A 13,156-nucleotide genomic window follows, 5' to 3' on the forward strand; every position below is an offset into this window, starting at 1 on the left:
CCATTGGCTGCCTCCTTTAGCCTTAATTACAGATTAAAGGTAATTGAATTCTGCCATCCATCATGAAAATTAGTTGCAGACTCGGGGACCCTTCGCCAACACAGAATAACTATTTGAATGATTAACCGATAATTATTTATCTTACCGCATTGTTTGAAAAACATCAAGTCATCTTCTCCCAGAGCTGCTGATGAATATCCGTCCCTATTCTTACATTTCACTATCATCTTGCCGTGTAAACCCACAATACACGACAGCAGAAAGCTCACGTTTCACCCCAAAGACAACTGAAAGAACAATGATGAAGGAGCACGGATTAGAATAAACTTTATTTAGATCATTTTTTGTATAGAGTGACTTCCGAAGTGCAGGTAAAATGCAATTTTCCGGATTCTAATTTGCTTGGGTTTTCCGCTTAGGAGCCATGAGGACGCCACTATTTTTTTATTGAATGCGTAAACGAATAAACAGGAAATAAATAAATAAAGCGAGTAACGTAATTGCCTATTTAAGAGCAACTCTGTTGTTTCTGCACATTTAAAAATACCTGAACTAACACGTTGAAAAGTGTGTCTTACCTTTGACATCTTAAAATGAAAACAAAATGAACTGTTAATGTCGAGGCCGAATGGGAGTTCGATATTCGCACCCCATCTGTACTCATATCAGAGATGCCCAAAGGTGAAGTTGAGACCTCGTAGAGTTTCATATTTGTCAGCTCAATCTGGGCGATGCTGTTTTTACAAGAAAACACATTAGTGATGGTAGAATCATGGCAGATAGAGACACAGACGACTAAAACGGCGGAAAAGTGAAAACAGTTTTCATGTCCGATAAAAAATTCTGTCATCGTTTACTCACCCTCAGGTCATTTCAAACCTGCACGACTTTCTTTCTTTCACAAAAGAAAATATTTTGAACAAAGTTGGAAACCACACAGCGCTGGCTGGCAACAAAACCAATGCAAGTGAACAGGTACCAGGCACCGACATTCTTCAAAATATCTTCTTTTGTGTTCTGCGGAAGAAAGAAAGTCATACAGGTTTGAAATGAAAAGAGCGTGAGTATATGATGACAGAATTTTCATTTTTGGGTGAACTATCACTTAAATAACTGCCGTTGCATTTATTATCACTATATTGAACCAGGTGGCATGTACAAACAAATGACACTATTGCACGAATGCTCATAAAAGTCATACAATTTTTACATAATAGTCTCATTTGTACAATTCACTGTACCAAAATATATGTTTACAAATAATAATGAAGCCACACCCCTAAATCTAACAGTTCCTGGTGCAAAAGATCATCATAGCTAAACTTTGACAAAGTGACATTCGGACAGATTTATACAAATTAGCCACCTCTTAAAATGAGATTGTGTTGTCTGAACTTGTTTCCAATGACTCTGGTTCATCTGTAGAATGCTAAGAAAACATCCAACATCCGACAGCCTCTGGAATGGGTTTGTTGGCATTTATTGTGTGTGAATGTGATATCTCATTTACATGGTCCCATAATGATTCAACAAATGTTGTAAGAGTACAGGATGGGTGTAATCGGACATTTGATTGTAGTATTACCAACTATGGAACATCCCCATGTGACAACTAGCCCCGTCTCTTCTTCCTCCTGGGGTCATAAAAGCTCTTGGTGATACATTACTATGTGTGTTATAATAATCGTTGGTTCAACATGGTTGGAGACGTCTTGTTTATGGCCCTATTATTAATGAGATCTGCTGTTGCTGATGCACATCTGAATTGTTTGAGGCGAAAAAATAAAATGTAATTCCCAAATAAATGCTTGCTTGGCCTCAAAATCACTTTGAAAGTTTTTCTCTGTGAGAAGATTAACAGATACTGTTTCTCCTGTGCCGAGGGGGGGAGAGCATTAGATTTGTACTAAAAATGGTTACATAAACCTCTGCCGTATTGGGAAAGTTTGCTAGTTCTTTTATGTTACTGTATATTTTCTATGCTCTGCAGATTCGGAGTCTTCAAAGCGAAGCTCGTGGAGGGACGGGACAGTAAAACAACTTCAGAACTTAAGAGCCTGTCACTCAAATCTCAGCTGGAACAGGTGAATCCATCAGAGGAAAATAACTGTGATAGCAGAGCAGAACCAAGAGCTAATGTAGAAACAGGCAGAGGTGTCTGAAAGGTGCAAGAAATGAGCAAGAGATTCGTTTCACAGAGAATGAGGTGTGCTTGTTCAATCCTGATACACCGGCAGTATTTCATTATGAAGTTCATTGAGTGAACCTCCTATTATTCGGTCTCGGATCAATCCGTACCGATTCAATCTGCGATACGAGCTGGTGAATGTAGAGAGTAAAATCGAATGATTAACCACAAACTGATCTTTAATAACAAGTTTTAAATGGATTTTTCAGAAAACACAGACACACACAAATAACCGAATATTTATTTGGGTGTTGCTGGTTTTCAAGGCTAAGATTTTAAAGCCGACAAGCTTAATTCAGTTTAAGGTTGTTGTTAACTTAACTTCTAAATAACCATTAAAATTTAGGAAGGTGACTGCTCATCAAATTCCAGCCTTAGTGATCATTCAGAGTTGGTTGTGATTCATACCTCATATTCACATCTGTGTGTTCTCTAAGTTTTCAGGAATGCATTCCCAGCATCATAAAAGATAGCTCTAATGGTCTCCTAGCAACACAGCTTCTCTCAGCATCCCTGCAGTGGCTGATGGTTTGATGGGCACTGTCCTCCCTAGATCTGGCTTCAGGGACAGAAGATAGGATTAATCATCACGTCTGCAGAGAGAGGTAGAGTGGTATAATCTGGACACAGCACTAACATCCATGCTGTCTTAACGTCGTGAGCAGGAAATGAAAGGTGGCAGAGACGTACTGACATCAAGATGAGAACACAAATGAAAGCTTCTGGTATGAAGCGGAGGACAGATAAGGTCAGTGTTGTCAGGGTTTTTTAGTTGCTTTGTATTCCTTACTGAAAAGTACAATCAATTCGGAAAAAATTTTATGTTACAACAAAAGTTTGTTTTACTTTTTAAAAGCATAATATAATATCATGGATTTCCTTACCTTCAAATGTATTGATTTTATAAAAAAAGTGACCCCCCTAACACTTCTATGGGAAAAGGCCACAATTATGATCAATGTACGTGAGCAGAAAACAGTACAATTGTAAAAATCTAATAAATAACTATACAGTATTTAGAATAACATTTCAAATGTCTTTCCTTTTATTTATATATTCTCTCCTAAAGGATTATTTGGAACACCATACTAATACTGTGTTTGACCCCCTTTTGCCTTCAGAACTGCCTTAATTCTACGTGGCATTGATTCAACAAGGTGCTGAAAGCCTTCTTTAGAAATGTTGGCCCATATTGATAGGATAGCATCTTGCAGTTGATGGAGATTTGTGGGATGCAGGAAGCTCCCGTTCCACCACATCCCAAAGATGCTCTATTGGGTTGAGATCTGGTGACTGTGGGGGCCATTTTAGTACAGTGAACTCATTGTCATGTTCAAGAAACCAATTTGAAATGATTGGAGCTTTGTGACATGGTGCATTATCCTTCTGGAAGTAGCCATCAGAGGATGGGTATATGGTGGTCATAAAGGGATGGACATGGTCAGAAACGATGCTCAGGTAGGCCGTGGCATTAAAACGATGCCCAATTGGCACTAAGGGGCCTAAAGTGTGCCAAGAAAATATCCCCCACACCATTACACCACCACCATAATTGCATTAATGAGAAATTGAAACAGGTTTTCCTAATAATCCTTTAGGTGAGTGTATATATATATATATAGTTAGCTGTATTTTTTTAGTTATTACGGTTTAAATTAAAACATACCAACAGCAGTTTGATTGATATCAATTGGAATGCACAATAAAAAACATGATTTTTTAAACATTTTAAAAACGGAGTTATCTTATGTTGGAACCAAACTCTTCATTATATATTATCACAAACATATAGTTTAACTATTAAATTTATGACATTTTAAATAACACTGACTTTTCATGTCTTACATTATCAAACAAATAGTGTTACATTGATATTTTATTATAACATTCTAAAATAATACGTTTAATATTCTTATCAAACTTAACAAATTATTGAACTTCTACATTACAATACTGCATTATAATATAACCAGTTCTCTTATGATAGCAAACATAAATAGTCTTACTATTACATATAACAAAAACAATGTATATCACAAAACGTCTACAGATCTACACTAGAATATGGCATTATTAAATAAGCAGATTAATACAATGAATTATATCACATTGTAGGTTCACTGAACCAGAAAGACAGAAAGATTCGTTTCTCAAATAAAGTTTCAACATGTAGGCCTGCTCGTGGGCATTTACGACCAAATCGTATTTTTCACAACTGATTTTAATAAGCATTGTTTTTTAGAAAGCGCTACACAATTAATATTGTATAATAAGTATATGATCGCTCCAGAATTGGATCATGAAAACTTGTAAATCTACTAAACCGAAACGCAATCGTAGCCTTTCCAAGCCTTCTGCGTGACGTAATGCCTACGTCACGACGCTACTTCCGCCCGGCTCATCGCCTTTCCCAAAGCTGGAGAACAACAGTGATATTACTGTCAGTTGACTCGAGACGGGTGAAGTTTCTCTTCGTCAAAGATGTCTAAACCCAAGTTAATAGTGTTCGATCTCGGTAGGTTATCAGTTTTTGACGTTAAACGTTAAACCTAAAGTAACGATTCGTTTAAGAAGTGAAAGTATTTCTGTGATCAGCTTTAATGTAGTAAGCAGGAAATGCTTGTTCTAATTCTTGTCATATTTTGTGTGGTTCAACGTTTTTTAATCACAGGAATTCTTATAGATTTTACGTTTATTGTGGGAATTGTATTTACTGTAAATCATTTGAATGTACAGTATATTGTTTGTTCAGTAGTGTACAATAACATACATTTCTGCCAGCCACTGAAATGTTTCATGTTGTCCTTCTATGTGTTTTGTGCTATTCACATTTCATCAGATTACACCCTCTGGCCTTTTTGGGTGGATACACACGTCTGTCCGCCCTTTCACAAAGATGACAGGTTTGTCTTGCTCTTACTGGGGCGTTTCTACTGTCTTTTCTTCCTCAAGTTATCCAGTCGTTTAATGTATCCTTCCTGTTTTCCTGTAGTGGCACTGTACGAGATTCAACCCGGTCCAAAGTTTCCATATTCCAGGATACTGAAAAGATCCTGAGCTCACTCCACAGTCAGGGGTTCAAGATTGGCATTGCATCACGGTGAGATTTCCAAAGTACGGATCATTTGACTATCACTTCCTGAATATGGGTCTCGGGACTCAAATCTCACACTTGATGATCAGTCTGTCCGTCAGTATATTCACCTCACGATTCTCTACTGTGCTCAAGTACAAGGTTATGACACTGTCACAAGGTTTGCAACAAAATTAAGTTTTTAAAATGACAAATTCACTTCAATTTATTCATTTGCCTCCCCATACAATTTTGTTGACAAGCCGACAGCATTCAAGATTTATTTAAAGGTTCCGTATGCACATTAGGATAGGTCTGACATTGAAAAATAAAACTGAAATTTAGGGTAGGAATTAAGAAAACTTAACCTTAAGAGAGAAAAAAACTCATTTTTACTGCATTATTTATATATGAAGATCATTAATATGTCCTCTAATTCAGCATGTGTCAAATCTGTGGCCTTTCTCTGTTTCTCAAAGCACCAGCGAAGTGGAGGGAGCCAATCAACTACTGTCACTTTATAATCTCAACCAATACATTTCCTTCAAAGAGATCTACCCCGGGTCAAAGGTCACTCACTTTAAAAGGTAAAGTATTGAGTTATAAGAAAGAATTAGCTGCCTAAATGTCAGTCTGCTCTTCACACAACACTTCACTGTACTGCTTTCGTATTCATTTAGATGACAAGAAAAAAATGAATTAATCATTAGTTTTACTATTAGGACAACAAGTATGTACAACTTAAATTTAGATATGTATTCTAAAAACTTAGCCAGTAAAATTATATAATTTTATTTATGTTTTAGATATAAAGAGATAGATTTCTTCACAGTGCAGATATTGTAGTACCTGTGTGTGTGTATCTGAAGCCGTCTGACGACTGTGTTTTATCTCCAGGCTTAAAGCTGACAGTGGAGTCCAGTTTTCTGACATGATGTTTTTTGATGATGAGGACAGGAACATTGTGGAGGTTGGAGGTCTAGGTGAGTCCACGTCTTTTTCTCCTTCATGATGTTTCCAGACGTCTGAAACTGTGCAGTTGTGTTACTGTGAACGTTGTTGGTTGTTTTCCTGAATCACTGACCACTTCCTGTTTTTTCCAGGTGTTCACTGTGTGTTGGTTCATAATGCCATCACCTCTAAATTAGTCCAAAGTGAACTCATAAAGTTCAGCAGAAAGCAATGACGTCCATCTGTTGCCCTGGAGAAAGAATATATTTATTCAGAGTTCACTTGTTTTTATCTGGTTTTATGGTTGTAAGTAGGGATGCAACGATATGTACATTTTGGCGGATAACGATAACCGATCATTCTGGAAGCCAATAACATAAATATGGCCTGTATATGGTATCTAAATATTAATATACAATTCCCACGACTGAAGCAAAAGGCAAAATTGGACATTTTAAACATTCACTGTAGAAAACAAGGTCACCATTAGTTCTTTTGTCCCCCTGAAAATCATGTACCAAGACTACTTTACACTAGTCAACGATTTTTTAACCTTCAAACTTTTCTGGGATATTTTTTATTTAATAAACAAATTATAGATGTTCTTCTAGAGCAAGAAAATGTTCTTACCAGCCACAAACAGGTCTTAAGACTGAAAGCATTCAGACAGCAATCTGATTCAAACAAAATGCTTGTGTTTGTATAATTTACACATTCGTTAATATCGACATACTGTACCTACATCAGCAATGTTTTGCTGATAGCTATAGGTGAATGATCATGACAGAAAGACAGTACTGTTGTGTATTTTAAGTGTTAGCAGTGTGCAGCTGAAGAAGTTTAACCAGAGGAAATTATTTATCCGCTATAATGTATCGGCCTAAATATCATCATAAATCAATACCAATATGAATGATTATTTATCGTGCATCCCAGTAACTTTTAACTGTACGTTATCAGTGTGTTTAAATGATTAATATATTTGACTTTTATAAATTATACTACACAGAGAATATATGGAAAATAAATGGATTTTATACATGTTTTCTACTTGTTGTGTTCTTCTACATTTTTTTAATAAAAGATAAGATTTAAACAGGATCTTTGTTCCCCAGGGAATGCACTTATGGATAAAAGATCTAAAATTAGTTAGCCTGAATTTTAATCTGATTCATAATTACAAAAAACAGTATGAAATTATGAAAAAGGTTAAAAAACAACTATTGCATGAGTGATGCAGGTGAACCAATAATAAATGTTTTTTCTAAAACTTTCCCACCATAGAAAATGTGTTATCAACCCCCCAAACGAATGTGAATGATAAAAAATTGAGCAGTACTGTCTACTCTCAAACATTGGGGGCGTGTCCGCTGTCAGTGCTTAAACCACGCCCACTCAGCTTAAGCTGGTCCCTAAACCCTTCGAATGTTTTACCCTCCGGTGTCAGAGCTTTGAGGGGTTAAAGGGTGAAAGGGACCATACAACAGTTTCTTGAAGTGCCCTTCTGCGTCATCATCCCACCCATAAGGAGATGACGTCACCACGCAAAGAATCATCGGAGCCCGAAGTGACCATCAGTTGTACCCAACTGAAGGGCACTTTGAAGTGGCTAGTTATGAGCACTTCGGTTTGGAACAACCCTACAGTATGGCGGCGATGATTGCTGTCACTCCGAAGGGCCATTTGGAGGGCGATATATCCCAGTTGGAACGCAGGGCAGTTCAGTTTTGGAAAGATTTCATGAACCAATCAACTGGGTTATATATGTCATGTGATAAATGTTATTGCCATTTAAAGTCCCCGTGAACCAGAAGTTGCGATTGTTTTTACTTAGTGGGCGTGGCTTTCGTTTATCACTGCGAATTGATTGGATGTTTAAAAACAGCTGCTTCATTTTTAAACGAAACTGGCAGCAGACTGACAGTCGAAGGGGAGGAGCTAACGGATGCACCGGCCAAGCCTTCTAATTTACGTCACTTGAGATTCAAAAAATACTGTTCTGTTGAACACAAAAGAAGACATTTTGAAGAATGTAGGACAGCAAACAGTTCTCGGTCACTTTTGACTAACATTGTCATTTTTCCTAGTAGTCAAAGGGGTACAAGAACTGTTTGTTTACAAGCATTCGTCCAAATATCTTTCTCAGTTTTCATCAGAACAGAAGTTTATACAGATTTGGAACAACTCGAAGGTGAGAAAATTATGACAGAATTTTCTTTTTTGGTTGAACTGTCACTTTAAGAGCTGCATGCGTGAATTTTCGGGTAGATATTGCAGGTAATACTGTCTTGGAGGTAAAGCTGTTTCAAATTTTAAAAACTTTTTATCTCTCTGTGGAGGGTTTGTGTGTTTGCTTGAATAATTTAGTGTGGAGAGTACCGTGGCCCACATCGCTGAGGGTCTGGAAACCCACCGCTCGCCCTGCTCATTTAAAGGCGTTCCACCTCAGACTGTTAATGGCGTGCTTTTGCCTGCCAGGTCTCGACTCTCTTTTGAATAAGTGATTCTGTGTCGACCCGTTAAGATAAAAGCCGAAAGTGCAGCATCTCTTCCAGTTCAACAGACAGACAGAAGATGCGCTTGATCTGGATCACTCGTCCCGGGGCTTGAAGCCTTCAGCGCGCATCTCGGGTTAACAGCTAAACTTTCTTCTGTTCTTCAGTTTCATCTGTCGGAAATAAAAGTACAATTAAGTACATGTAGGTCAATGGAAAGACACAAATTTCTTATTTTTCTTTTTTAATGCAATTAAATGCAATTGAACACCAGATATGAGGAACATCTAACGAGAGCTTGAAAGAGATTCATTCTCAAGTTTTTCAAAAACCTCACTGGTTTTGAAATATAATATGCGAAAAAACTTGCACCGAACCACTCTTGCAAAGAAAAGCTGAGAAAAACGACTGTGTGTAAAATTCAATAGAGAATCCACAAACTGACTTTAAAATCAATATTGTTTCATTCGTTCTGTTTCATTCAGCTGCATCCTTTCTGCATTGATGTAAATAAATTCATTCATTAAATCGACAGCAGCAACACAAATCAAATCTGACACAGTAATGCAATGCAAGCACATGCGTTCTGTCTGAACATCACCAGTCAGATATGAAGACATCACCTGAGGTTTGTGTCGTGTCAGTGCTGTGTAGGTGGTTCTAAAAATGATTTCAATTATTAACGCCAGCTTGAAACATTAATGCAGTGGATTATCGTCATGAACCAGAGCCAACATCACAAATTTAAAGGTTTTAAATGAACTGTAAAAGAAAAATAACAGACCGCTTATATCTATAATAACTAATAGCATGTCTGATTTAAGCCATTATGTATATTAATAGGTTTGAGTGAAATAGGATTTTTTAATCAATGTTAATATTTTAGAACATTAAAACTGTAAGAGCCATGATTTTCATGAATTTGACATCCACAAGCAAGGATCTTATACATTACATAACTAATGCATGCTTTCATTTATGTCTAGCTATGAAAAACCAAGATGTTACCAATATAGGAACTTTTATAATACAATTACAAGGAATGTGATAGATAAAGTCTCTTTTATACCTTTGGTGGCACAGACAATAATGTTGTGTCTTTGTTTAAATAAACACCCTTATAATTTATAATGCGATGCAATGCAGCAGAACTTGTTCACCTTAGCTATCGTGTGGCTTGGAAAGACTTGGAATCTAATATATTTTGTTTTACAGATGAAAGAAACTTACAAGAGTGAGGAAAAAAGCGATTCATCATAGGGAGGCAATAATAGAAGAAAGGCTTAACCATGTTACCAGGTTTCTACAATGTCAACTCCTGTCGAGAGAGAGTATGGTTATTTATTTGGAAAAGGTTTTTATTTCTTTTTTTTTTATATTGTGAGATGTGGCTGAATGTGAACGTGTGAAGAAGTTTCCAAGTTTGTGAAAGTTCACTGTACCGTTTATTGAGCATTTGATGACACTTCATAAGATCATACACCTTGGAATTCAGTGAATCTGCCTCTTGTGGGCTTTAAGAATGAACATTTACAGACAAACACTCACGTCTAAAAAGCTTTCTCCGATGATATTTACATCTGTACATGAAAACATACTTTATATTTTCCTATAAACAATTTACAGAAAAAAATATAGGGAGGAAAAATCAATTGGCATTCAGTTCAAAAGTTCATTGTCTCGGGGCTTTGGTTGCATAGGCTCAGGTCCTCAAAACAAACTGAAGGGGGTTAAATACGTGTGAATGTTAAAAATCATCAGATAAATAATCTTGGAATCACTAAAACACATTTAAAAAATAAATAAAGTAAGCCATGCACAATAACTTTTTGTGTTGTTGTTCCATTATGTTTGTGATTACTGTGACCTAGTAAAAAAACCTTCAATCGAGCCAATTTTAAATCTATTCTCTCCATTACAAACTGCGTAAAAGAGCGATCTCTTATTAATACTCAAGATTAAATATGAATTTGTCTGCGGTTGTACATATTTCAGAAGACACATTTTCAAACAATGCAGCTCGCAGGGCTGAAATCAATATTTCAAAAATGACATGTTTCATAACTTTGGCTCGACGAGCCGGTGTGAATAATTCACTTTAGTGTAACGGGAGAGTTTTTGGTAACACGGACGGTTAATGTGTTTGTGCTGCGCTCGATTTGTACCGGAACGAGCATCACATGGCCTGTTTATACTGTGAGCTGTACATGAAGAAAATAAGTCTAATAATGTCATCATCAATAACTTACAGGCAATATGCCTCATAAAAAACAATGAAGAGAAATTCACAAGACTCCAAACAGCACAACCGGACGACCTATCTGAAACTTTCAATCTTTGAGTGTAAAATGAAATGTCACTTTTGCAAACCTTTTGTGCTCTTCCAAAAGTGTCCCAATCGACCTTAAGTCATGTTTCTGGCCTTATTTCACAGCAGCTCTTAAAAATTCTAAATTTTCACTGAAACACATCATTCTGCATTCAAAAAATTTTATAGTACCCAACCTGTAAAACAAAAGGCTCAAACTCAACCCATCGCTTCTTATCTATTTAAACTGAAATCAAAATTTCGTGACCACTAATTGACTTATTTGGTACGCAGCCGTATAAGAAGAATAAGAATGTATAGTCAATCTAGATAAACCTCCTGGCCGTCAATGTAATGATCAGTTGACTATACATCATCCCTAAATTTTGGTCCGAGATCTGACACCAGTCCGTGTGGCAGAAATGTACAAATGAACATGTGTGTGATTGGTCAAATAAACGCATGTGATACTGCGAAAGTGACTTATATAAGACATATATAAGATTTGGTTCAGTGATCTACGGTTCTTGACAGGTCTGCATAAAAATCTCTTGTCCAGATTGTGCTCATTGGCTCCTGTCAGCACTTATTGCTTTTGAATGCCCACGACATGACATCGCATCTCTGGTCCTCTCTTCCCTTCACTCTCTCTTCCCGTCGTCCATTTCCTTTGTTGCCTCTGCGTTTTTCTCCTCCGTCGGCTCCTTCTCATTTGATTCACTCGTTTCATCCTGTTTTCTCGCTTCTGTCTCGCACTTCGCCTCTCCTCAGTTTCTTATCTTGTCATCTTCTTCCGCCTCTTTTGGCGTTCCTAACTGGTATCCGTCCGCTCCTTTGTCTTTCTCCTTTTTTTCCTTCGCATGTTCTCTAAAAATATCAAGCAATCTGTGAAACTTGGGTCCCCATTTCTCCAAACCGTCGTTCTCGCCCTCCGCGTCTTTCTCAGGCTCGCTCTCGAGGGAGCTGAGGGACGTGGCCTGCGAGCCGGAGCCCTCCAGTCCATACGTCTGCAGCGAGTCGTATGGCGGCTGCATGGGGTCGAAGGTCACCAGGGCTAGCCGGTGTTGCAGAAAGTCGCCCATTCTGTTTGTCAGAGAATCGACCCCTGCCTTTCCAGAGTTCGCTTGCCCCACCTTCCCATTTCTCAAGCCCCACCCCCTGTCATACAGCCCCGCCCCTCCAGGTAGGGACATCACCAGGTGTGGCACATAGTTCTGTCCTCCTGACCCATACAATCCCATTAATTTGGCAGCCTCTGGGTACAGAAAAGACGTCCCGGGCGAAGTTATTTCTCCGCCGCTTCTCAGCAATGTGCCCTCCATGGTTCTGAAGGGCATGTCTGTTGTGCCAGGGCTGGATGTGGTTTGGTTGGTGTTGATGAGCAGATGAACATCTGAGTTTTTGTCCGCAGTCGAGGCAGCGGTCGAATCGTCCGTGGTGACGGTAGAAACAGAAGCGGATGTGGTTAAGCAGTGAGGAGATGAGACGGGTTTGTGTCCCGCAGAACTGCTGTGAGACGCCTCTGAGCAGGACCCGCTCTGACTGGAGCTCTTCATGAACAAAACCTGGTCAGACTGACAGAGAAAACATGACAGTAGACGATGAGGAGATGGGAATGTTTCAAATGTTAAGCTTTTACAGAGTCAAGCAGCTTTTGCTGTCAATGTGTTTTTTAGGCCATTCTATAAAGTCATCATGAAAGGTGAGTTGTGATGGTCTTTTCTTGTCTGTTGTGATGTATAATCGACTACAACAATTCAACTGTCAATTCTGATTTCATGGTGAGTTAAAATAAATAAATAAAAACTGTATACACATACAAATATATATAAATTATACAAAAATATAATAATATGTAATGTAAAATATTCACATTCAAAATATAAAATATATGAAATAAAATGTGATTTATAGCCTATATTTTAACCTTTAATTTTTATTGAAAAATCCTCAGATACATACAAATGTATGTCAGGGTTTTAACCCTGACATACATTTGTATGTATCTGAGGATTTTAACAAAAAGTTGACCAAGACTTATTGTACAACTGAGCATTTAACCTTTGGTCTAAAAAGCCAACAACAGTCATATTCTATAAATATGTTTGCATTTTTTATTATAATTAATGTAGTTACTAAAC

At 37.6% G+C, this 13,156-nt stretch overlaps 2 protein-coding genes and 1 long non-coding RNA gene across 4 annotated transcripts in view; 2 read left to right on the plus strand and 1 right to left on the minus strand.

Moving 5' to 3' along the window:
* The first annotated feature begins 4,567 nt into the window (after window positions 1–4,567).
* Window positions 4,568–7,256, plus strand: mdp1 (magnesium dependent phosphatase 1). The gene is made up of 6 exons (XM_056733385.1): window positions 4,568–4,703; window positions 5,028–5,091; window positions 5,181–5,288; window positions 5,741–5,848; window positions 6,159–6,244; window positions 6,365–7,256. Exons 1-6 carry the CDS (start codon window positions 4,670–4,672, stop codon window positions 6,445–6,447), a joined length of 483 nt encoding a protein of 160 aa, XP_056589363.1. The 5' UTR covers window positions 4,568–4,669; the 3' UTR covers window positions 6,448–7,256.
* A 930-nt stretch (window positions 7,257–8,186) lies between these two features.
* Window positions 8,187–12,561, plus strand: LOC130409362 (uncharacterized). Its single transcript, XR_008904849.1, has 3 exons — window positions 8,187–8,403; window positions 9,923–10,061; window positions 12,427–12,561. It is a non-coding gene; the product is annotated as an uncharacterized LOC130409362 (long non-coding RNA).
* LOC130409361 (cadherin-11) overlaps window positions 10,113–13,156 on the minus strand; it is a 56,032-nt gene continuing 52,988 nt past the window's right edge. For both annotated transcript variants that reach the window (XM_056733295.1, XM_056733293.1), the window contains exon 14: window positions 10,113–12,589. In XM_056733295.1, the coding sequence (XP_056589273.1) occupies window positions 11,783–12,589 (807 nt within the window). In that variant the 3' untranslated portion in view covers window positions 10,113–11,782. The remainder of the gene's footprint in view (window positions 12,590–13,156) is intronic.

This window comes from Triplophysa dalaica, chromosome 20 (assembly GCF_015846415.1).
Source record: "Triplophysa dalaica isolate WHDGS20190420 chromosome 20, ASM1584641v1, whole genome shotgun sequence".
Lineage (NCBI taxonomy): Eukaryota > Metazoa > Chordata > Actinopteri > Cypriniformes > Nemacheilidae > Triplophysa > Triplophysa dalaica.

Bases quoted from the DNA above. Each gene is read 5' to 3' on its own strand.
- mdp1 (XM_056733385.1), top strand. From the start codon at position 4,670: ATGTCTAAACCCAAGTTAATAGTGTTCGATCTCG. The intron at 4,704-5,027 runs GTAGGTTATCAG...ACATTTCATCAG, and splicing joins GTTAATAGTGTTCGATCTCG to ATTACACCCTCTGGCCTTTT. The intron at 5,289-5,740 runs GTGAGATTTCCA...TGTTTCTCAAAG, and splicing joins AAGATTGGCATTGCATCACG to CACCAGCGAAGTGGAGGGAG.